The sequence below is a fragment of the Antechinus flavipes genome, chromosome 6, assembly GCF_016432865.1.
Source record: "Antechinus flavipes isolate AdamAnt ecotype Samford, QLD, Australia chromosome 6, AdamAnt_v2, whole genome shotgun sequence".
Classification (NCBI taxonomy): domain Eukaryota; kingdom Metazoa; phylum Chordata; class Mammalia; order Dasyuromorphia; family Dasyuridae; genus Antechinus; species Antechinus flavipes.
Window position 1 is genome coordinate 143,626,321 of NC_067403.1, and position 26,545 is coordinate 143,652,865.

The following is a 26,545-nucleotide window of genomic DNA, read 5'->3' on the forward strand; positions in this document are numbered from 1 at the left end:
GTTGGGTGTCAAATGTTATGTTCTGCTTTCAAGAGTCTCCAAGTTGGGATGAAAAAACATATCATGCTGGAGTGATTAAAATATACCACCTTAATGAAGAAGTGATGAGGCAGAATTCCTGAGGATGGTGGAAATATGGAATCTGTTTATTCTAAGGACTTTCCTCTTTTTATATCCTCATACCCTTATGTAACAAAAACACTGTGCATGCACCAAATCTATACGGTACACATGGGACCATATAAACAACTTGCTATTGTATGTAGTTTGCCATTGGTATCACTCTGCCACTTAGTATCATTCTGCTTCAATCACAACACAGGTTATCACCACTCTCTGACTTCTCAGGAAAACTGAGAGCCCTTAAGGGAGATGGGGAGCCAAACCAGACATTGTTAGCAGGTTCCCTCTAGACTGAAGGGTTTTATATCTTACCCAGAGTTCCCCCACTGTCTGTGACCCTCTACAATGACTAAAATTTTACATCATCTTCTATAAATTGTTCCCCCCTACACATTTTGCATTTCATTACTTTATATTGCTTTATCAACTTATCTGATCTTCACCTTTTTGTCTACAAAGGAAATGTTAAAAAAAAAAAAACAGAATTTGAAAAGCCTATATCATTCTGAATATGACTGTGTTTCTTTACAGCCTGTGATCTCATGAACCAAGGCATATTGGCCCTTGTCAGCTCCATTGGTTGTACATCAGCTGGATCACTTCAATCTTTGGCAGATGCCATGCACATCCCTCACCTCTTTATTCAGCGTTCAACAGCTGGAACACCAAGAAGTGGCTGTGGACTCACCCGAAGCAACAGAAATGATGACTATACACTGTCTATCCGTCCACCTGTATATCTTAATGATGTTATTTTAAGAGTGGTCACAGAATATGCCTGGCAGAAATTCATTATTTTCTATGATAATGATTATGGTAAGTCTGAATACCAATTCTTTATGAAAATCTTTTTCGAGATTTTTTGTTTTTGTTTTTGTGTTACCATTTGTAAAGCTATTTCTGATTAACTTACTGCCCAACTAAGAAAAATCCATGCATATCTAAATCAAACATCAAATTTATGATTAAAATTTTTTTATTAAATTTACTTGAGTGAGAAAGAACAAATGCAAACATCTCATGATCTAATTGATCGATGTTTTCTAATCAAAATATCATTGTTACTTCTTGATATTCTCCTCATTTATCTCCTTTCTCCATCATTACACTTTTTAAAAATATAAATGATAAATTATTATTAAAGAGGGGCAAATAAGATTTCAAATGCTTGAAAATATAATTAGAACTATTATTTAGCATGACATTTGAAGAAAATATTATTTTTTTAACTTCTGAGTCTTTTTATATCTACTGTATTTCATTTCTTTTATTTGTTTGCTATTATCATTCTTGCTTTTGGATATATAGTTTGTAGTTCTGAATTCTATGGCATTTAGACAAGGACAGAACAATTTACTTGAATTTAAATTTCCCATAGAAGCCACAAATTTTTTTTCTAGATTTAACAGAATGTGAAGAAATACATATGTGTCCCAATACTCTGAACAGTCTTATAACACAGAAAAAAGAAATAATATATATTCAGTTCAACCAAAATTCATTAGGTACATACCCTCTGTCTGGTAGCATGCAGGATGTCAGGGCTAGAAAGACAAAAACAAAATAAGCCCTATCCTATTATTATTATATTCTACTGAGGATGGGGTGGGGAGTGACAATCTGAACTCAGAAAAATAAAAGCTAACCAAATTAAAAACAGACCTTACCGATTGAGAAATTTAGGAAAAATCTCAAGTGGGATGTGGCACCTGATCTGACAAGGGATTTTAAGAAGCAAAGATAAAAAGGGAAAATAATTTAAACAAAGGGACAGCATGTACAAAGGCAGGAAAGAAGGAAATGGAATACCATACATGAGAAATATGTAAGCAGCTTATTTTTCTAGAAGACAGAATTTATAAAAAAGTAATATTCAAGAAAGGTTGATTGAAGCAAAATTGTGATGGGTTTTAAAGCACACAAAGGAAAGTGATGCTTCTAGAAATTATTCTAGATAAAAATGTGGCCCCTAGTTGGAAAATGGAATGGAGAGAGGACAAGCTGGAGATAAGGAAATCAATTAAGAATCTATTTCATTAATTTTAGGTGATTAAGGATGAACTAGAGTATAGGTCTTGAGCTTAGAGAGATAACAGTTGATAGGGAATTATAATTAATGAGACTACGGGAACTGATTTGATACCAGAATGAGTGAAGAAAGATGATGAGTGAAGGATGACTCATAGACTGCCAACTTGGGTAACCTAAAAGGATGATGGTACTTGACAGAAATAGGGCAGTACAGGAACATTATGTGTCCATTTTGGAATATTGTATTTGAGATTCCTATTAGAGATCCAAATGAAGGTGTCAATAGGGAATGGCGCTCAAGAGAAAGAGAGAAACTGAATATATATATATATATATATATATATGTATATATATATATATATATATAAAATATCAAATTTATGATTAAAATTTTTTTATTAAATTTACTTGAGAAAGAACAAATGCAAACATCTCATGATCTAATTGATCAATGTTTTCTAATAAAATATCATTGTTACTTCTTATGAACATATATATGTCCATATATCCATATACATATATATACATATATATACACACATACATATATATCCATAAGTCACCTGCATAGAAGGAATTCCCTTGACCTATTCCTCAGAAAGTAAAGCAAAGGAGAAAAATAGGGAATTTGGAGAACAAGAAGGAAAAGGAAGCATGTGACAACTTGTTTAATTTTCTCAATTAAGTATGAAGTGAGATAGATCCTCTTATGAGAGGCAAAGGGAGGAAGGATGTAAAAGATTTGAAACAGATTGTGTGGGAAGTATGGTAATCAATCCAGAAGAAAATAGTTGCCCTGCAATGTTGAAGATAGTTTAGATTAGATGAGATAAATAATCAAGTCACCAGAATTATATGCCTCCCTCTAGCAGCTCTTTAGCCAATACAACAGACTGTGAGTAGAAAATGAAAAAATCAGATTGAGTGGGGAAACTGAGGATTGAGGTTTGGAAAGGGTTGAGTAGTAATAGATCAAAAGATTCTAAGGTAGATTCTATTTGGTAAATTTTAAATGGATTACTCCTTGGTTGCAAAGGAAAGAAAATGAAGTCTGATCAGGATGATGAGGGGGGAAACTGGAAGAATAGAGTAACTGAAAATAATTTGATTTTTAGTTTTTAAGTTTTTCTGTGTTAATATCATTTTTGAAAGTTTGATCTAAGAGAGACTAAAGCAAAACCCAAACTTAATTTACTTATCCCTCTGATCCTAAGGGCAGAGGAATGCAGTCTTGATCAAATGAGTATAAATGTTTTATTTATTTTAATTGTCCTAGTCAGTTTCTATTGTTTGGGCACAACAGAGCCGTTTGGATACAAACAGTAATCAACTTTCAAAATCAAAATTAATTTGTTTCCTTTTAAAAAAGATTTAGATTGTGGTAATTGTCAGACTGTTATTCAGTTCAGATTTGCTCTTGTATTCTAGAGACAGTCATAGATCTCCCTAAGGGATATTGAGCAAATTATACATCTTTATTGAATTTTGGATAAGGTATGTAGAGTTGTTTACTTACATACAAAGAATGATACAGCCTTAATTTGACACACGACAATTTTCATGTAATGTAATGTATGTGTCCTGATATAGTGAAGTGATAGATTAGGAGTGCAGATGTAATCTTCTAGAACAAGCTTGCTCTTCATACTCAGGCTAGATAGACCTAAGAATATTGGACAATATTTTTGGCATTTGTAATGAATAAGAATCAGACAAAGAATTGCCTTTTGTGGCACAGTTTATTTTACTCAGCCAAAAAAAATTAACAAAAGACTATTTAGTTTTCATAAACAACTCAGTATCATACAAAATTGTGGAGGGTAGTTACATAGTCTGAAAGTGTCATAGACAGAATTAAGCACCAACAGAGTGACAGAATTTTGCAGGTGATGATTGGAAACTCCTGTGGCTTCTCAGCTAGTTTAAGGAAAATGGAATTTGTACCTGTTCTTAAATATTCAAAGGGTGGCATGCGGTTTGTCCACAATACTGCCTTTAAGTTTGATCAGTAACACTTCAACTAAAAGTCTATGACATTCTCTTTTGTTTCATCTATGAAAGGAAATCTTGTGTTCTTGTTATTTAATTTTCACATTACTAGTGATTCATAGGAGAGTCACAATGAAGCTTATATGAATAAAATGTACAATAAAAATTATTGGCTCATCAGTGTAATTATAAAATGAAATAAATATAATTTTGAATTTAATCTGAAATTAGACTATATTACTAGGCATTACCTATTTGTCCATGAAAACCAACATGGCAATGCTCTTCTGTGTTTAAATTTGCTTCAGATCAAATTAAATATTCCCTTTCAAATATCTGGGGGAGGGGGAAATCTTTATGCACTCAATTTTTTAAAGAGAATTTAACAGTAGAAATTCTACAATATCTCAAATATTAAAGCAAATATTAAAGACAACTACATTGATTAATTTGTATAGCTCCGTTCCTATCACTCACAAAAAAATACATCTCTGCCATGAACTCCTTGGTAACTAATTAGGAAGTTTGCATGCTTTACAATCTGGATATATATATATATATATATATATTTTAAGTACAGGCAGTACTTGTATTGGTTAGAAATAATATCAATATGTGACTAAACTATTCAGACAACTCAAATGTGAGATCTGATATTTTAGAGGTGAAGGAGATCTTAATGGTTATTTAGTTTAAAAATCTTCATTTTTTACATATTCAGAAACATTTAGATGTATTTAAGTATTGTTTCCTTAAACCTTTTTTTTTCTAATGTTAATCTTTTAGAGAAATGCAAATTAAGACAACTCTGAGATACCACTACACACCTGTCAGATTGGCTAAGATGACAGGAAAAAATAATGATGAATGTTGGAGGGGATGCGGGAAAACTGGGACACTAATGCATTGTTGGTGGAGTTGTGAACGAATCCAACCATTCTGGAGAGCAATCTGGAATTATGCCCAAAAAATTATCAAATTGTGCATACCCTTTGATCCAGCAGTGTTTCTATTGGGCTTATATCCCAAAGAAATACTAAAGAAGGGAAAGGGACCTGTATGTGCCAAAATGTTTGTAGCAGCCCTGTTTGTAGTGGCTAGAAACTGGAAAATGAATGGATGCCCATCAATTGGAGAATGGCTGGGTAAATTGTGGTATATGAATGTTATGGAATATTATTGTTCTGTAAGAAATGACCAGCAGGATGAATACAGAGAGGACTGGCGAGACTTACATGAACTGATGCTAAGTGAAATGAGCAGAACCAGGAGATCATTATACACTTCGACAACGATATTGTATGAGGACATATTTTGATGGAAGTGGATTTCTTTGACAAAGAGACCTGAGTTTCAATTGATAAATGATGGACAAAAGCAGCTACACCCAAAGAAAGAACACTGGGAAACGAATGTAAATTATCTGCATTTTTGTTTTTCTTCCCGGATTATTTATACCTTCTGAATCCAATTCTCCCTACGCAACAAGAGAACTGTTCGGTTCTGCAAACATATATTGTATCTAGGATATACTGCAACATATCCAACATATAAAGGACTGCTTGCCATCTAGGGGAAGGGGTGGAGGGAGGGAGGGGGAAAAAAATCGGAACAGAAACGAGTGTCAATATAATGTAATTATTAAATAAAAAATTAAAAAAAAAAAGATTTAGATTGTGGTAATTGTCAGACTGTTATTCAGTTCAGATTTGCTCTTGTATTCTAGAGACAGTCATAGATCTCCCTAAGGGATATTGAGCAAATTATACATCTTTATTGAATTTTGGATAAGGTATGTAGAGTTGTTTACTTACATACAAAGAATGATACAGCCTTAATTTGACACACGACAATTTTCATGTAATGTAATGTATGTGTCCTGATATAGTGAAGTGATAGATTAGGAGTGCAGATGTAATCTTCTAGAACAAGCTTGCTCTTCATACTCAGGCTAGATAGACCTAAGAATATTGGACAATATTTTTGGCATTTGTAATGAATAAGAATCAGACAAAGAATTGCCTTTTGTGGCACAGTTTATTTTACTCAGCCAAAAAAAATTAACAAAAGACTATTTAGTTTTCATAAACAACTCAGTATCATACAAAATTGTGGAGGGTAGTTACATAGTCTGAAAGTGTCATAGACAGAATTAAGCACCAACAGAGTGACAGAATTTTGCAGGTGATGATTGGAAACTCCTGTGGCTTCTCAGCTAGTTTAAGGAAAATGGAATTTGTACCTGTTCTTAAATATTCAAAGGGTGGCATGCGGTTTGTCCACAATACTGCCTTTAAGTTTGATCAGTAACACTTCAACTAAAAGTCTATGACATTCTCTTTTGTTTCATCTATGAAAGGAAATCTTGTGTTCTTGTTATTTAATTTTCACATTACTAGTGATTCATAGGAGAGTCACAATGAAGCTTATATGAATAAAATGTACAATAAAAATTATTGGCTCATCAGTGTAATTATAAAATGAAATAAATATAATTTTGAATTTAATCTGAAATTAGACTATATTACTAGGCATTACCTATTTGTCCATGAAAACCAACATGGCAATGCTCTTCTGTGTTTAAATTTGCTTCAGATCAAATTAAATATTCCCTTTCAAATATCTGGGGGAGGGGGAAATCTTTATGCACTCAATTTTTTAAAGAGAATTTAACAGTAGAAATTCTACAATATCTCAAATATTAAAGCAAATATTAAAGACAACTACATTGATTAATTTGTATAGCTCCGTTCCTATCACTCACAAAAAAATACATCTCTGCCATGAACTCCTTGGTAACTAATTAGGAAGTTTGCATGCTTTACAATCTGGATATATATATATATTTTAAGTACAGGCAGTACTTGTATTGGTTAGAAATAATATCAATATGTGACTAAACTATTCAGACAACTCAAATGTGAGATCTGATATTTTAGAGGTGAAGGAGATCTTAATGGTTATTTAGTTTAAAAATCTTCATTTTTTACATATTCAGAAACATTTAGATGTATTTAAGTATTGTTTCCTTAAACCTTTTTTTTTCTAATGTTAATCTTTTAGAGAAACACATAAGGAAAGATTGTTCTTGATCATTATCAGGACTTTTTAAGGTTTAAAAAAATCACATTTTTTCATTCTAATAATGAATTTACTTTTGACTTGAAATTCAATTTATGAATATAAAATTGCTTTTGAGATATCATTGAATTATTTCCAGTAATATCCTTCTTTAATAAAAGAAAATTTGCCTTTGGTATTTACAATAAACCTTGTTACTATGAAACTGGGCTGGAGTCCAAAAAAAAAAAATCAAGGTATCTATAGTGCATTTTGAGAGGGTCTTCTCTTTACGTATTCATTTATCAATGTTAAGTTCAACTAAAAGGAATTTCATGTGACTTTTCTCTTGGCCATTAGGAATTAATTTTGCTTAGAAGAGTGATTGAGCACTAGTTGTATGGGGTATCACTTAGACTGCTGGAGTAGAACCATATTGATATGTTGAAGTATTGATGAAACATTTTGCTTCTAAAACATCTTTCATATTTTTAAAGTTCCCTTAGGCTGCTACATTCATTAACTTAGAAGGTAACTTTATCCAAAGTAATTAATTATGATTAAGGCCACAGTAAAAAAAAAAAAAATCTGCTCTAATCTTAGTAAAAGGCAGCTAGTGAGTACAGGGTACAGAGTGTTGGGGCTTGAGGTCAGGAAAATGCATCTTCCTGAGTTCAAATCTGGCCTCAAACACTTAGCTGTGTGACCCTGGGCAAGTCTCTTAACCCTATTTGCCTTAGTTCCTCATCTATAAAATGAATCAGAGAAGGAACAAATCACTCCAGTATCTTTGCCAAGAAAACTCAAAATGGGGTCATAAAGAATTGGACATGACTGAAAGGATTGAACAAAAAAAAATCTCAATAAACAATGAAATGAAGAATTGTTGATATAATTGAAATGAGTTGCAATAGAAAGGACACCACATCTAGAATCAGAGGACCTGACTTTGCATCTCTGCTTTTGTGACCTACTTTGAGTTATGAAAGTCATTTAAGAACTCTAGGCATATGCTATATGCATGAAAATCATTTCCATAGCTCTCTATTACTTTCTATGTCTCTTTCCTTCCTAAATAAAAATCTTTGAAATATCATCTAAACTACGTATTTTTATCCAAATCCTCTGCAGTCTAGCTTCTGAACTCATCACTGTACTGAACTTCTTATTCTAAAGTGACTAGTCTTCTCAGTGCCATACCTGGTGTTGGGAAAACTTGAGTTCAAATCTAGCCTCAGACATTTAATGTCTGTTTGCCTCAGTTTCTTTATTTGCAAAATTGGAATTATAATAGAATTTACCTCACAGCATAAATGAGATAATAATTGTAAAGTGCTTTGCAAAATATAAGATGTTTTCTAAACTATTATTATTATTATTTATTACTATCTATTTAATGTTTTGAGTGATTGAAAACTCAAATTGAATATGCACAGAATAGTTCTCTAGATCACCCCCAATCTACCACTTATTCAGATTTATCTATTACTGTTTGTTGGGTAGTAATACTTTTTTTTGAGACACAAAACTTTAATAGAGATTTCAAATTTATTATTTTACATTCTTTATGTGACCAAGTAAAAACAGATATTCTCTTCCTACCCTTTTCCCACTAACAAGGGTTCTACCCCACTCCTGACACTTTTCCCTGGCAGAGAGAAAAAATGAATTTACCTTGGTATTATTGCTAAACCCTAGTCTCCCTCAGTATTATGCCATATACCCAAAGTCAGGGACAGCCTGACAGGCCTCTTTTCTTCTTCCCTCTAACTCAGATACTTTGATTCCTAAAGACAGATCAAAACCCGAAAAGCCAGAACTTGGTGCCACTTGGGGAAAGAACACAGTTTAAGATTAGAAGCCTATATCCATGGATAGTCAATAGGAATGTTGAGAATCCTTGCACATCCCTTGGATCCCTGTATTCCCAAGTTTATAGCTAAAGGGTATACCACACAATTTCCCATATCCAAGGAGACAAATGGGGCAAAAGTACCCAAGAAAAGGTGAATAAAGATGTTTCAGGTTTATAACACTGATGACATCTTGGATTTTTCACTTTTTGCACTATATACATACATAAAATATGTGTGCATGCATATACACATATACACACATGCCCCAAATTTAAAGATTTAGCAACTGATTGAATATACATGTATATCTATATTTTATCCAATCAGTTGTTAAATCCTTAAATTCATGTTTTCATATCTTGTCTACATATCACCTTCTTTCCACTCTCACAAGTACAATCTTAGTTCATGTTCACCATTTCTCACCTGAACTCTTGCAGTAGCCTTCAAATTAGTCTTCTTGCCTCATATCTCTTTTCACTCCAATCTATCATGCAAAGAGCTGCCATAGACAGTTTCTTGAAGAGAAAATCGAAGCATATCTCTGTCTTTTGAACTCAGTTATCTCCAGAGCCTCTCTAAATTTAAACATTTGGCATTTCTATTCCTAATCAGGCACTTTGCTACTTTTCCAATTTTCTTACATTTTGCTTTTTACTTTAATTATACATGATGTTCTACCTCCAAGCTTTATTCCTTTGCCTGAAATATGCCTTCTTTTCTCCATTTCTTAGAATACTCATGTTCATTTTGCAACAGGTTCTTACTGATCTCCTTGCTGCCAATGTCTTTGTCTCTTGGTTTTTAATTGTTTTTGTTTTTTTTGGTTTTATTTTAATTTTATATTTATCATGTATGTATCTATTATTTCTCATTAGATTGTAATTTTCTCAGTTTTTTAATCTTTCTATTGTATCTTCAACACTTGAGAGTTCCTGGCACATACTTAGCACTTAATAAATGCTTGCTGACAGATTATGAAGGATAAAGTGAAATAAACATGATCCTTACTTTATTAAAATCTAGTAGGGAAGTGAGGCAGCTGCATGGATATCTATAATACAAGCCACTGTATGCTCTTAATTCCATAGGATTAAAAAAAAAACAAACTCAAGTATTGTGGGTATAAAAGACAGAAATATCATGATACATTTCCACAAATTTAGATCTGAAAGGGATCTTAGTCCATCTTACCTATTTTGCAAATGAAGAAACAGTAATAAATTTAACTCTCCTTTAATGTTGTGGCTTAAACTCTAGAACTTCAGCATTCAAGAAATTTTATAGATAAGTCAGCTTGTGAGTGATGTTTAATTCTTCATGACCCCATTTGGGATTTTCTTGGCAAAGATACTAGAGTGGTTTGCCATTTCCTTCTCCAACTAATTTTACAGTTGAAGAAACTGAGGGAAACAGGGTTAAGCGAATTGGCCAGCATTGCAGCTGCTTAATTAGTTTCTGAGCACAGATTTGAACTCAGGAAGATGGTTCTTCTTGACTCAGTCTTAGTATTCTAGTCACTTTGCCACCCAGTTTGCCCAAGATTAGTCAGGAAGACTACATCCATGAAAATTATTCCACATCCATGAAAAATGGAAATAAGGCCTGGAACATATCACCATAAGCTAAAAAAATTATGTTGCCCATCACAATAATATAGCATTCAAATGTAAGCTTAACTATCAATGAAAAATAGATATTAAGCAAATGTCATGAATTTGAATTACTTTTACTAAAGAAACTTTGAATGAGGAGGGCATTTACATGCAAATTTATGAAATATTAAATTAAACATGAAATAAAAAATGAATGACAATAAATTTCATAGAGTTTAAAAAGATGGAGCAGAAAATTAAAAATTTACCTGCCTCAAAGTCTTGAGAATGCTATTTTAAAGAGCTTTCATCTTATCTATGGGACACTGAAAGAACAAAAATAGAATATTTATTTTTAAAAAGAGAAAAAGAATTGATCAAAAAAATCAATATAAAAGAGAGTACAGTGAAGGTAAAGTGTTAAATTACTATTTCTTGAAGTTGAATATCAGAGATTATTATTTTTTTTATTTATTATTTATTATTATTATAGCTTTTTATTCACAAAACATATGCATGGGTAATTTTTCAACATTGACACTTGCAAAACCTCCTGTTCCAAATTTTCCCCCTACCCTCTCCCCTAGATTGCAGGTAGTCCAATACATGTTAAAGATGTTAAATATATGTTAAATCCAATAATACATACACACACACACACACACACACACACACACACACACACACACACATTTATACAGTTACCTTGCTGCACAGGAAAAATCGGATCTAGAAAGAAGAAAAAAAAAACTTGAGAAGGAAAATAAAAATGCAAGCAAACAACAACAGAAAGATGAAAATGCTATGTTGCGGCCCACACTCATTTTTCATAGTTCTCTCTGTGGGTGTAGATGGGCTTTCTTAATTACTGAACAATTAGAACTGGCTTGAATCATCTCATTATTGAAGAGAGCCACATCCATCAGAATTGAACTTTGTATCGTGTTGTTGTTGCCATATATAATGATCTCCTGGTTCATCTCATTTAACTTAGCATCAATTCATGTAAGTCTCCCCAAGCCTCTCTGAAATCATCCTATTGGTCATTTTTTACAGAACATTCCACATAGCATAATTTATTCAGCCATTCTCCAATTGATGGGTATCCATTCATTTTCCAGTTTCTTGCCACTACATAAAGTGCTGCCACAATTTTTTTTGCACATGTGGGTCCCTTTCCCTCCTTTATGATCTCTTTGGGATATAAAAAGCCCAGCAGTAAACACTGCTAGGTCAAAGGGTATGCACTATTTGGTAATTTTTTGAGCATAGTGCCAAATTGCTCTCCAGAATGGTTGGATTCATTCAGTGCCCCAGTTTTCCCTCCAACATTTGTCATTATCTTTTCCTGTAATCTTAGCCAATCTGAAAGATGTGTAGTGGTATCTCAGAGTTGCCTTAATTTTCATTTCTCTGATCAATGGTGATTTTCATATGACTAGAAATAGTTTCAATTTCTTCATCTGACAATTGTTTGACCATTTATCAATTGGAGAATGGCTTGATTTCTTATAAATTTGAGTCAATTCAGAGATTTTTTTTTTAAAAAAGGTAATGAAATAGAGAAGCAGTGTGGGTCAGAAACAGTTATATCTGAAATGAACAAGAGACAAAGTAATTTGCCATTAAAGGTCTCTTCTTAATTGAGGATCATTAGGAGAATATTAATCAGAAAAGAAACAGAATCATTGAAAAGAAAAGTTAAATTTATTTAATACAGAAATAAACTAACAAATTCACACACATGAATACGAAAAGAAATTTGGTGATTCTCTGGCATAAGCTTTCTTTCTTTCTTTTTCTTTCTTTTTTTTTCTTTTTTTTTTTTAGAAATGATCTAATGTCCACAGGGACAGAGTTTCCTGACATGAAAATGTTTGGTGAACAGAAGGAACTGAATTCAGCCTAGTTCCTTTAAATAAAAATTAGAACTCTTTCTCACCTCATCATGGTACACTTATAATGAATTATTATTTCTGGGAATAAGATTTCAGACAAGATAATATCATAGATAAATCTTCTCAAATCAGGAATTCTCATTTTCTTAAATTCAATTTCTTAAATTCTTAAATTTACTAAGGTATATGACCCCGGGCAATTCACTTCATTCCAATTGTTTCAGTTTTCCCATCTGTAAAAATGAACTAGAGAAGGAAATGATGTACAACTCCAATTACTTTGCCAAGAAAACCAAAAATGGGGCCATGAACAGTCGAATATGACTGAACATGACTAAACAACAACAGCATATGATGACAGATTAAGTAACTTGTCCGGAGTGACACAAGAAATGCCTAAGGCTGAATTTGATTTCAAGTCTCCTATATGTATCTAGCTGCTTAAAAGATCTATCAATGATCCCATCAATGTGCATATTCCTTTCATTGGGATAAGCATCTATCCTAGAAATCTTGTGGAATTCTCTTCTATATTCTCCCATAAATTATCTTCTGGGGAGTTTACCCAATGTCTTCAAAGCCTATTGGTATTCATGATATATAGATAAGAGATTCTGGTAAAGTCAAAATTAATCTATGATAGTAGTCAGTATAGTCAACTTATTGTTTGAGAAAAGTTATAGAGGATGTAATGCTATTGGAAAGCAAAAAATAAGGAAAATGATTTCTAAGCTAAATTAAGAGACTTTTTTCTTTATCCAGTCTCATTGACTTTAAAACACAACATTCTATCAGTTAAAATACATATTTAGACTGAAATTCTATTGTAGGTTACAGGAATCTTCTGAGACAATATGATTTAGCCCCAAGACTCTGGTGCTTTTTCACTTGTTGAATTTCAATAAAACTCAAAGTGAGGGATTCATAGAATCTAAGTCTCTCTGTTCTTTTTTAATATTTGAAATGTTTCTATAATGGATATTTCTTCCTTGATAGTTCTACAAAGAAATATTTCAAAGGTTTCAAAGATCTGCTGTTTTCTGTTGTAAAATAACTTGTGTCTTCAAATGATCCATTAAAATAGCAATATCTATCTGTTTCTCCTGTATATATAAATATAGATAAATGTATGCACATAAGTAATACAGACATAAGCATTGTATCATAACCTAAAAGAATGTATTTCAAATTTTAACCGCATCTGAACTTGATGATTTTTCCATGTATCTACAGAAAATAAAATAGAATTTTAAATTTCACATCATTTTAAGGTCAGTTAAGGAAACCCATTATTTCTCAAGGAATCCTATTTTATTTCCAAGCTCTGTTTGATTTTTCATTTATAACCAAGACATAGCATGTGTCCTACAGCTTCTACACATCACTCCTAGATCTGACCTCTTAGAATAAGCAGAATAAGTTACTTCTTCCAAATAACTGTCAGATGCTTGAAAACATCTTTAATATCACCTTACATCCAATATAATCAAGGCTCAAATAATTTCTCTAATATTCATAAGACAAGGTTTTTAATCCTTTTACTATTTTAGTTACTCTTCTCTAGATGTAACTCAGATTGTCAATAACAACATTCCAGATATGGTCTGTCAGTGGTTTCCTTTGTTTTGATAGATGATTGACCCTGTGAAATTCATCCTTATGCCACATTAACTTTTTGCAGCTGCCATAAATAGAAAAAAGCTGAAAAGAATTATTGACTTTGGGATCACTGTTAAAATTTGTAACCATGCCAAATTTTATCTATTTTTTAAACAATTGTACATTATAGAATACAATATTTTTCAAATAATTAAGTTGAAATGCATTGAAGAGCAATACATGTGCATTAGTAGACTGCAACATGCAATCAGTAAGGATTCAAATTGGAGAAATAGTATGAAGGAGGTAATTAAAAAAATACTTGAAAGGCTATTATGTAAAGCAGAGTTTACACTCATTCATCTTTGTACTCTCCTTTGCCTAGTACATAATAGATACTTAGTAAATCTTTAAATGAATATTATATATGAATATTTCAAAAATTATTCTTCCTTAGTCTAGACATGCTAAATCAGCAAAAAACACCATGTGTCTTTTAAATCAGAGCTGATCATTTTCAAACTATGTTCAGAAAGATTTCTCTTGGTGATATATATGCTTAACTTAAAATTCATATTATTGCTTCATTTCTATATTTATTTTCATGGAAACATTCTTTATTTCCTTCTTTATTATGCTCATCCTCTCTCCTCATTTTATCCTTGAACTCCATAAACATAAACAGCATTTGATTTGTATTTTTTCTTCATTATTTTTGATCAGCTACTTCTATGACCCAAACTCCATTTATGTACTATAAGAAATCATCCATCCTTATAGCTCTTTTAATAGATATAGTCATCAAACCCTTCATGTAGAAATAAAGAATGTAGTTAAATTCTATGCTTTATCCTGCCATGTTGGAAAGTTTTATCTAGATCTCTACCACTGAACTAGAACTGAAATAAATAGTATCTGTGGTGTTCTGTTCATTTTTATTATTGTAGTTTGAAGAGAGGAGTGATTAGGAAAGCAAAGATCAACCTCTGAAAATAATTCATTTCAGAATATGAAGTACTCAAAATCTCCTATCCTTGTTTCAGTTATTTGTCCATCATATTCTCTAATAACACTATATCAGCACTACTGCGGGAAAATGGAATTGATAAGGATTTCCTTGATCCCTTCTCTCAATATATTAGAAAACACATTTGTAACACATATCTCTCTGACTTCAATACCATGAAATAGTGATATTATCCCATTACTTTTAGATAGTGATATTATCCTATTAAAGAATGAAATTCATATATGTTTAATTTTACAAAGAATATAGAGATTGTAGATATTTTCCCTCTCCTTCATACACGTCAAGGAATTAAGTCAAGAACTGTCAGAATAGTACTGAATTAATCTGGGATAATACAGCATTTTTAAAGCATTATTTTTTATTTAATTCTTTGATATAATGATCCCTAACTTACCTCTATTTGATATTTCTACTCTTTACCATTAGTTGATGCTATTTTTATTTTTCTCCCACTGTCCCCCTCTCAATCATATTTATACTTTAAAAAATGTTTTCTTTGATCATTTCAGTAATTTGAATCATTTGGAAAGTGATTTCAAACTACTAATTTCCATCTGTCACCACTTTAGAGTTTTTAATGTCTTGATCTGGTTTCACGTACTTTCCTTGTTTTCTTTTTTTCCTTCCTTGCCATTTTTTTTTTTGTCCAAATTACTCCTGATTTTTCTTCTTGTATTTGAGCTAGTGCAATACAAGATAAAATTTGGCAAATAATACAGCAACATAGCATCTCTTATTACAATAATGTAACAATTAGATACCTTTTTTAGTGCTCCAAGTAGTAAGTAATAAGAACATACTTTTAAAATTCTGTGAAAGATTTAGTAATATTTGTAACAATTCTCATTATATTTTTGATGCTTAAATTTGTATCAACATTTTTTATTATATTGAATTAATTTTTTTCTTATCTCTGCACTAAAGTCATGATGGACTACCTTTAGAATCTTGACTTACTTTAGAATAAATTTGGGCTTATTCTGTCAATTTTAACACATTCTAAAAATATACCAAAACTTTTTTTATTAAGGATTAAAATATGTTTTGAAGAGCTATGCTTTTAAAGAATTAGCTACAAGCTTTCTAGATAAAACGTTTCTCTGCTATATTTGGTTTGTTCAATTCTGACTAGTTTTAGCTCATGTGAATTAAATTTAAATGCAATATGTTGCATAAACTACTTAGGTATCATGAAACAATTTCTCAAACCAATTCCTTTGTCATTTTTTTGGACACATATCTGATTTTGCCTACGACTCTTTCTGCAATGTACAACGTATCTTATAATTGCATATTATATTATATTATGTTATGTTTATTTTTGTAACAATGTATTTTGTTATATTATATTGTATTATATCATTGAATATTTAATTTGGTGCTATAACTTCATATATGATCTAAAGGTAGAAAGGACATCAAAAGCAATCTAGTCAAATTCTCTGTATTTTACACTTGAGGGAATGAAGCATAGGAAGATTAAGTGGTTTGCCCAAAGGAGCATAATCATTGCATATCAGATTTCAAACTTGAACCAAATTCTTGCTTATTTCCTCTCTTTCTGGCTCTCTACTCCTATATCATATTCCTCTCACTGTAATTAAGTTTAGATTAAATTGGATACATATTTCAGTTGATAGGTTTCAAATAGAATAATATTACCTCTATTTCATGAAGCTTATTTTTGAAATGAGATACATTCTTACTAATTCTTTTTTTATTTCTGTTTATTTTTAGAAAGAAAACAAAACAGAACATTGCACTCTTACTAATTTTAAACTTTTTTTTAATGACCATAAAATTCTGAATCCATTTCTTAGCAAAGATTTGCTAGGAAGAAATTGTTGCCGTGCAAACATCATCATTTTTATTTCATAAAGAGCATTCTCTTGTTGTAGTCATATGTGTGTATATATATATCTTGGGTTTTTTTTTTTTTTGGTAGGTAAATTCATCTCAGACATTTTGTATTTATCTTAAATGGAATTTCTTATTTTTTATCTTTCCACTTTCTTTTTTTAAATAAGCTGAAATGCTGCTGAATAGAGGATTCAATCTGTGTTGGATAAAACGTACTGAATGTCCATTAAGAATAATCTAATAGTTTTTGTTATCTGGGGAGTGAGGTGAGATGACTGAAGAGAGGACAAGAGAAAGAATTATTATTTCCTCTAGTTTTTATTTAAGGAGGTAAAAAAATTAATTAAAAATACTTGTACATATTTCAAATGCATGGTGATTCAAAAGAAAGCATATACATATATATGCTTTCTTTTGAATATATATATTGAATATATATAAAGATAATAAATATCAATTCACAATTTTTTTTATTTGTGTTACCATGTCAAATTATTTTTTTTAATTTAAGAGAATCTCAACAGGAAACTAATTGTTTTCATTTCCTTCAGATTTTTTTCCCATACAGCACTAAATGTATTTTTAGGTGCTAAAAAGCACATTTCTCTTTTTTCCTGAACTTTAATTAGTATTTGATGGTTTTTTGATGTTCCTAGATATCCGTGGCATACAAGAGTTTTTGGACAAAGGGTCTCAGCAGGGGATGGATGTGGCACTGCAGAAAGTAGAAAATAACATCAATAGAATGATCACTACTCTCTTTGATACGATGAGAATAGAAGAATTAAACCGCTATAGAGATACCCTTAGACGAGCTATTCTTGTGATGAATCCTTCTACAGCCAAATCCTTCATTACAGAGGTAAGTAGAAATTACGCTGGACACGTGAATGCTATATAAATAAATATATGTTTGAATGCAGAGAATAATAAAATTTTGGAGAAGTGCCAAGAAATTAATTTTGCAGTTTTCATTAATACTAATGGGAAATAGCACTGAAAATCCTTTGCTCATCATATTTACCCTAACTATTCAGTTAATTGCTTAGAATATTTGTATTTATGAATGTTTAGGCACAAAGCCAAATGGAGTTTAAAAATTTTTATGATGATATAAAAATTACATAACTAAATGAATAATTTAATTTCACAAACAAATTTGAGAGTTCAATGCACTCTCACTTATTCTTAACTTTTTCTTTGGCAAGCTCTAAAATTTTCAGTCCTCTTATCAGCAAAGATTCACTAGAAAAAAGCTCTTATTGCTTAAACATCACTATTTTTACAAAACATACAAAATTATTCATTTCCACATTGTGAACTATGTAGTACAGAATTTGTAATTAAACTGTGAAACTTTCCAAAGCAATGAGCACTGTTCATTTTATATTGTTACATTTTCATATTTTTAATTATATTACTTCATTTGCTTTCTAATTCTGAGGATTTGTTAAAACACCATTAAAACTGTTCTGATGACCAGTACAAAATAGACACTTTCTTCATATTCTACATTTTTTTTTCATTCTAATACTATGGTACACTCTTAGATGTTTCCAGATTTAACATTTGAGTTTTTGTGGTAATTTATAACCAACTCATAGCCAAAGGACACTTCTAATATATTAACTTATTGCTAGCTTGTTGCAAAGGTACAGATCCAATGGCAAAATAATGTGACATGAATAAACATAAATAATAAAGAAATCTTAAAAGCATTTTTGTCAAAGATCTTTAATTGCATTACTGGAGGACTCTGCTACCCTAACACAGATCATAACTGAGTTATAATTTAGTAGATAAATCTTAGCCCCAAATTGGGTAGTTACCACTTTGTCTTCTTTCTTATGTAATTTTATCAGTATCATACATTCTCTTCCAAGAAATCCACAGCATATAATTGATTTCTTCAACACTCTAACCACATTAAAACATACTTAATGAAGGTTAAGTCCTACCAATTTGTTAAAAAAATAAAAAAAAAATTATTTCCTAATAAATGAAAAGTCAGGTTGAGCATTTAGCCCAGTATTGAAGTATAAAATTTGCAGTGACAGAATAATTTCAAATATGCAATTTTCAAAATATGCAATTATTTAGTCACACAGGATTACTTCACTAAAATTTCTTATTGTTTAATTGCTCAGGCTTATTTAATTTTTTGTGACCCTGTGGCCATGTAATTTTCTTGACAAAGATATATTTCCTTCCCCAGTGGATTAAAAAAAAGGCAAATGACTTCCCCAGGGTCACACAATTAATATGTATCTGAGGTCAGATTTGAGGTCCAATCTTTCTGATTTCAGACTCAGTATTCTATCCACTGCCCTACCAAATACACTTGTAAATTTTTTTTTACAGAATGCCACTTCAGTAATAACAATAAAACTGTGTTTCACTCTGAAATGTGATGTGATAGTAGTCACTTGAACTACTTTGCATATAAAATAATTTGCTTTTGAAATTTACTGCTAAATTATAGTTGAGAAAAATAAAAGAAAATATTAGATATATCTCATTGTGGGAGTTACTAGCAGTTGAATAGCTTTGAGTCTGTTGATATAAGGAAATTATATTCTGAAATATCATTGCCTAAATTCATTACTTCCTACAATTTTTCAAAGGATCTCTATAATTCCTATGCAGGTTATCTTAGCTTGATATAATGCTTCAACATAACTTTATCTAACTCATAAATATTCAAGATGAGATCTCACAAACATAATGTTCCATCTTTAGCCTTAGCTATTCCTAGATTAAATATGGTTGTTTGGAAACAAAAAGTATTTAATAGACAGATTGAGGCCCCATCTGATATATTACTCTATTGCTATATCATTACCAGAAAACATAAATCCAATAGCAGAATCATTTCATTAAGATAAGAAATGACATAAATAATAAATAATAGTTATTATTTATGGTTCATTGCAGCCATACATAATACTGTACAAATGCCTCTATCTTCTTGAAACTTAGAAGCATATACACCTTCAGTTCTTCTGATTCTTCACCATAGTAAAAGGACACAACTGCTTTGGAACTTTAAGTCTTGGTGATGAATAATAACTGTGTGGTACTATATGCTTCTTTTTTTTAATAACTTTTTATTGATAGAACCCATGCCAGGGTAATTTTTTACAGCATTATCCCTTGTATTCACTTCTGTTCCAATTTTTCCCCTCCCTCCCTTCACCCCCTCCCGTAGATGGCAAGCAGTCCTTTACATGCTGAATAGGTTACAGTATATCCTAGATATAATATATGTGTGCAGAACCAAACAGTTTTCTTGTTGCACAGGGAGAATTGAATTCAGAAGGTATAAATAACCCGGGAAGAAAAACAAAAATGCAAGCAGTTTATATTCATTTCCCAGTGTTCTTTCTTTGGGTGTAGCTGCTTCTGTCCATCTTTGATCAATTAAAGCTCTCTTTATTGAAGAGATCCACTTCCATCGGAATACATCCTCAAACAGTATTGTTGTTGAGGTATATAATGATCTCCTGGTTCTGCTCGTTTCACTTAGCATCAGTTCATGTAAGTCTCGCCAGTCCTCTCTGTATTCATCCTGCTGGTCATTCCTTACAGAACAATAATATTCCATAACATTCATATACCACAATTTACTCAACCATTCTCCAATTGATGGGAATCCTTTCATTTTCCAGCTTCTAGCCACTACAAACAGGGCTGCCACAAACATTTTGGCACAAACAGGTCCCTTTCCTTTCTTTAGTATCTCTTTGGGATATAAGCTATATGCATCTTATAATCTCTTGTTGTTTTTGTTGTTCAGTCATTTCAATTGTGTCTAACTCTTCATGACTCTATTTTCTTCATAAAAATCCTAGAATAGTTTGCCATTTCCATCTCCAAATCATTTTACATTTTACAGATGAGTAACTGAGGCAAACAGGGTTAAGTGACTTGTTCCAGATCACAAAGCTGATAAGTGTCTGAAGCCAGATTTGAACTCAGGAACTCGATCCACTGTGTCATATGGCTGATATACCATGCTATATCAAAGCTCTCAGGGTAGACAAAAATAGAGATTTGGTATGGAACCAGGACCTATAATTTTATTGAACAAGTCAACTTCCACATGTGGAAATTCTGTCTAATAAGAGAGATCTTAGAGAGTTTCCTAGAGCATTAAAATGAGAGGTAACTTACCAAGGGTAACATTACCACTGTGTCAGAGGAAATACTTCAATCCTGGTTTTTCTGCCTTCTTTTGTATTACCTACATGGTATCAAACTCCAATAGAAAGAGAGGTAACTAAATATGTGAAAGAATCCATGTGTACTGCACATTGAATTAGCTTTAAAATTTATATTTTTCTAAATTTTATTACATTTTTATGTATTTTGTTAAATATTCCCAATTGTATTTCAATCTAATTTAATTCATACTTGAGAATGTAACCCATATATTTGACATTCCTGTATTAAATCATTTTGACTAATCTTGGGAGATGCAGTGAAAAGAATCTCTCTTGTAGCAAAGGAAGTCCTGGCTACATGTCTACTTCAAGATCATTGTATATGTCATTGGGTGTTTGCAATAACTTTGATATTTTAAAAATCTGTTTATATACAGTGTCTATAAATATCTGAGGTAACACCTGAGCTTCTCCTTTATCATTCATACACCCTAACTTATTTTTGGACACTCTATAGAATAACCCAATGCAATTAAAAATGCAGGGACAATGTTTATTCTTAAATGAATTTGAGTCATTAAATGAAAAAATGAAACTAGATGGGGTATTATTATGAGCTACATAATTACCAATTTTAAAATACCTAATATAATTTCTGAAACTGTTACCTAATAAACCATTAGATTTTCACTGGTTATATAAAAATGCTAAATCATTGTATATCTTATATGTAGAACATGCATTCTAAATAGAATATACACATTTGATTTAGCATATTAGATGTTAAGAAAATGGTTTGGTTTTTTAAAATATTGCTTGAATAGATTTAATAAAGTAAATTATTATTCAAACACAGAACAATAATTTAAAAGATAATTTTATCAACTAGCTAAAATTTGTGGCAGTATATGGTAGTAGCTAGAAAGCTTGCTTAAGAGTCACTGAGACTGCAAATCTTGCCTGAGATGCACATACTGTTTGAGTGGTTTTGGCTACTTGAGAGACCTTTGCAAGTCACCTTAATAAAATGATAAGATGCAAAACCAAAAATACAACAACAGCAATAACAACCTTGTTCTGCCTAGTTAGAAATAACTCTCTGGTAAAAACAAAAATACAAACCTAGTAAAAGGATGACTATTATTTGTATGTAACTTCACAGTTGTAGTGTTAAAAAGACAGAAAGAAAGCTTTCCTTTGAGTCAGAGAAAGCTGGATACATGATCTTGGGTCAATTTCTGTATCTCTTAATACTCTAGGAAACTCTAAGACTACAAGTTTAAGAGAGGAGATGCTTATCTATGTTGGCAGTCATCTCACTAGAATTTCTCCATATCAATGAAATGAAATGAAATAATCATTCTTGACAACCTTTCATAAAACATCGCTGATATAAAAGGTAATCTGTATGGTGTTAAAATTAGTAGGCTAGGTATGTTTTCTACTCATAGTCAGGCAAAAAAGCACATCCAATTATCAAGAAACAATAATATAACAGGAGTAGAGCAAAAGATTTAAAAGAGTTCCTTTAGCCTTGCTGTTTAATGGCTGGAAAAGACAAGTTAACTATGTGATCTTTAGAATATTTTTTTTCAGACTTAATATATAGGGCTTATTAAATGCCCTTGAAAATCTTTGAGAAATAATAAATATTTTTGCTTTTTTTGTGTTTTGCCACTGTTTTAGGAACTTCAAGGCTCTTAGGAAAATTAGAACTACATACAGCCAAATAAATCAAGCTATTGTGATACCAGGAGAAAAAAAAAATAAAATGATGCATATAGAACTTGTTTTAGGATAACTAGAATAATCAGAGATCACTCTGGGTTCATGTGATATTGGCCTAATCTGAAAGCCTTGTGCCTATTAGGCTCAAAAAAATGGGACCTTTATCACTAAGTATAGCTTTTCTGGAAAAAAAAAAAAAAAAGCCCATCTTTTTTTTTTTTTTTACAATTGAGCATTTACAAATTTAAGATCTTTTTTTCAGTAAAAACATACCAGTTCATTAAAAGCTAAAAAGTTTGTACTTACTCTTTGATTACCTTATCTTCCATAATTCTCCTTTACTAAGAGCACGGACATATGGCGATCTTGGCTACTAGAGGTCAAAGTTCTAATCATGGTGATGAAAATAAGCTTGAACTGGATTTTTCAGGATGGAAAGTCTATCCTAGGGAGAAGAGACACCTTTATTAAATAAGAGTGTTTTTTGTGAATTTCTAATTTAATTATTCCTCACATAGTTTCTGAATCTGAAGCCTTTTTCTGTTTGATATAATTCTCATTTTAATCTTCTTAATATTATGGTATTTTAGATAGCAGTTATGACAAAGTATCATAGGACTGGGGAATTTTAAACATCATGGGAATGGATTACATTTTTGGCTCCTTCACTGTTGAAGTCACTATTTAAAGAGATTAATATATATATATATATATATGCATACATATACAAAAGATGTAGGCATGCATAGTTATTTGTGGTGTTCTTTTATATAATATATGATGGTTCTTTGGGAGCAGGTTTCTTGGGGAGGTTTTCTGGAGGCAGCCTTAGTTTCAGTTCAGAGTAATAATCACCTCAAATGCAGCCAGGTGTTAAAGTAGTTCTTTATTGTCTTTTCCAAAATAGCCCAGTTAGCTTTCTTTGGTTCTGAGAACTCGTGTTGCTAGCTTCAGCCTCTCTCTGAATCTTAGTTCTGCCCAACTGCAGATTAGCTTCTCAATCTCCCGAACTGAACTCTCATTCTGTCAATCTTCTGAAGTGACTTCTGGCTCTAGCTCAACTCTGACTCATGGCTTCTTTTGAACTGACTCTTACTGACTTACTGAAGCTCTTTTTATGCTCGGTGTAAAAGGATGACTTCTCCTCCAAGAGTGGGATTATGAGAGGTGTGAATTCACAAAGTTACAAAGTTAACTTTGTGTATCTCCTGTACTTGTCAGCTCCAATGTGTGAGCTCTAATGTGTGAACTCTAATGTGTAAACTCTTAAAGGTGCAAACCCAAGCACACAAGCATTGTTTCCATCAATTCTACTTAGTACCTTGTTTCAAGTTGTGGCCCATAACATCTCCTCGTAAGATCAGATCAATCATACTGAACCATGCTAAATTAGATTATTATTGTCTCTATCAATTCTAATGACTTAACACTTTGTAAGGATTCCAATAGTTATCTATTCATATCATGGGTGTTAGGGAAATAGTACCCCTATGATCTTAAAAATTGATATAAAAATTTTTGACCCTCCCTACATACCAAAGAAGAACTCTGAATTATTATGAAATTAAAGATAAGATGTGGTGATATAATGCAATGCTGTACACATATTTTATGTGCTTCTTAGTTTCTAAACTTCCTTGATGTATCATTTGTGGTTTCCTCAAAACTCCCCCCAAATTTCCAGTTAATTTCTTATGATGAACTGTAATATATTGAAGCTGATGAGAAAAGTCATGATGTGCAAAGGATATGGATGTATTTGTGTATGCATACATTCAGATAAATGCATAAATAATATATGTGTGTATAAATAGTGTATATACATTGATAAATATATATAAGATATACACACTCATATATATATATATATATATATATATATATATATATATATATATATGCACACATATATGTATGTATGTATTGGGTTGTATTGTGCACTGAATAGAGTCTTCATTTGTAAAAAATGAATTGTAGAAGGAAATGGTAAACTACTTCAATAGCTGCCAAGAAAACCTCAAACGGGGTCACAGAGAGTCAAACATGACTGGAAATGATAACATATATACATGTATATGAAATTTCATCCTTTTTAAAAATGGGTTTAGCATTTCTATAGTGTTGATTTCAGATATGTCCTTTTCCATTCCTCCATCCATTCCATTACCTTCTAATAAGAAAAGAGGAAAAAAACCTGAATACTCACTACTACATTATAGTAATTGCTGTTACTATTATGAGCTCTAGCTATACATGAAATTCTATGTCTATTACGCCCTGATTCTTTGATGAAAGGGAAGTAGTTTGCTAAATTTTTTCAGTAGGACCAAGCAGTTATTATGATCGTGCAGTTTACAGGTTATTTTCTTCTTTATATTCCTAAGTACATCATTATGTTCACTATGTTTGGTTTTCATTTTTCTGCTTATTTTGCGCTGAATTTATTAATTTTCAGGATTTCTATAAAATCATCATATTTCTCCTTTCTTATGATGACATAATATTCCTTTATATCAATGTGACATTTCACTTAGAAATTAGTTAAACAATAGGCCTTTATCACATTCAAGATGTTTGCCAGAAACAAAAATTTCTACTTTGAATAGTTTGATATATATGTTGGACTTTCCTTTCGGCCTTTACAATGTATGTTTAGTATGGGGATCTATGGATTAAAGGATATTTTAGTCACTTATTCTTAATGTAATTCCAAGTTATTTTATATAATGGTTAGTCAAATGTACAACTCCACCAAAAGTATATTAATATCTTCTTCGTTGTAATCTTTCCAACACTTACTATTGTTATATTTGGAAATTGGAAGAATGTGAGGTGAAAACAAAATTAACGTTTTGCATTTTAACTACTACTCATTTGAAGCAATCTTTCACAGAGTTATAACAAACTTATAATTAATTACTGAATTCTTTCTTCATCCTTTGTGAAATTGGTCTTGATCCCGTGTGTGTGTGTGTGTGTGTGTGTGTGTGTGTGTGTGTGTGTATGTGTGTGTTGATTCATGTATGTACTGGCTATTAAACTCCTCTCAAAGCTTTGGTGTGATTAAAACAAAAAAAAAAGGGGGGGGGACTCAAATCAGTGGCTTCCTTCCTCATTTTGGCTGCATTCATTTTGTTCCAGCAAAAGCCTTTCAATTACATGTAATTAAAATTCTCTTTTATCTTTTGTGACCTTCAGTATTTGTTGGCAATAAACTTTGCAAGATATCTGATCCTGTTCTTTCTCTTTCTTTTGTTAAATGATATGATTTTTTTTGTATCTAGTTGCATATCCATTTGAACTTGTCTTAAGATTTTGATTTAAACCCAATTGATGCCAAATCATTTTGTTCTCCCTACCCCCTGAATTTTTTGTGAAAGAGAGAACTTTCTGCCAAATAGCTTGTCATCAAGTGTCAACCTTATTATTGATTTACATTACTTCTAATTCTTTCTTATCTAGTTGGCTCTATTTACCTGTTCTCTTCTTTCTTAATATGTACAGATGACTTTAATGGTTGATATTTTAAAATATAAATGAGATTTGGAGTTGATACCCTTTTAATTTCCACACAATTGAAATTTACCTTCTTATTTTATATGTGTTCTTTATT

The 26,545-nt window shown here is 31.5% G+C and overlaps 1 protein-coding gene across 2 annotated transcripts in view; it reads left to right on the forward strand.

The window, feature by feature from the left end:
* Positions 1 to 26,545, forward strand: part of GRID2 (glutamate ionotropic receptor delta type subunit 2) — a 1,896,723-nt gene that overhangs the window by 931,464 nt on the left and 938,714 nt on the right. For both annotated transcript variants that reach the window (XM_051967540.1, XM_051967541.1), the window contains exons 3-4: positions 655 to 939; positions 17,698 to 17,903. In XM_051967540.1, coding sequence (XP_051823500.1) covers positions 655 to 939; positions 17,698 to 17,903 — 491 coding nt within the window. The remainder of the gene's footprint in view (positions 1 to 654; positions 940 to 17,697; positions 17,904 to 26,545) is intronic.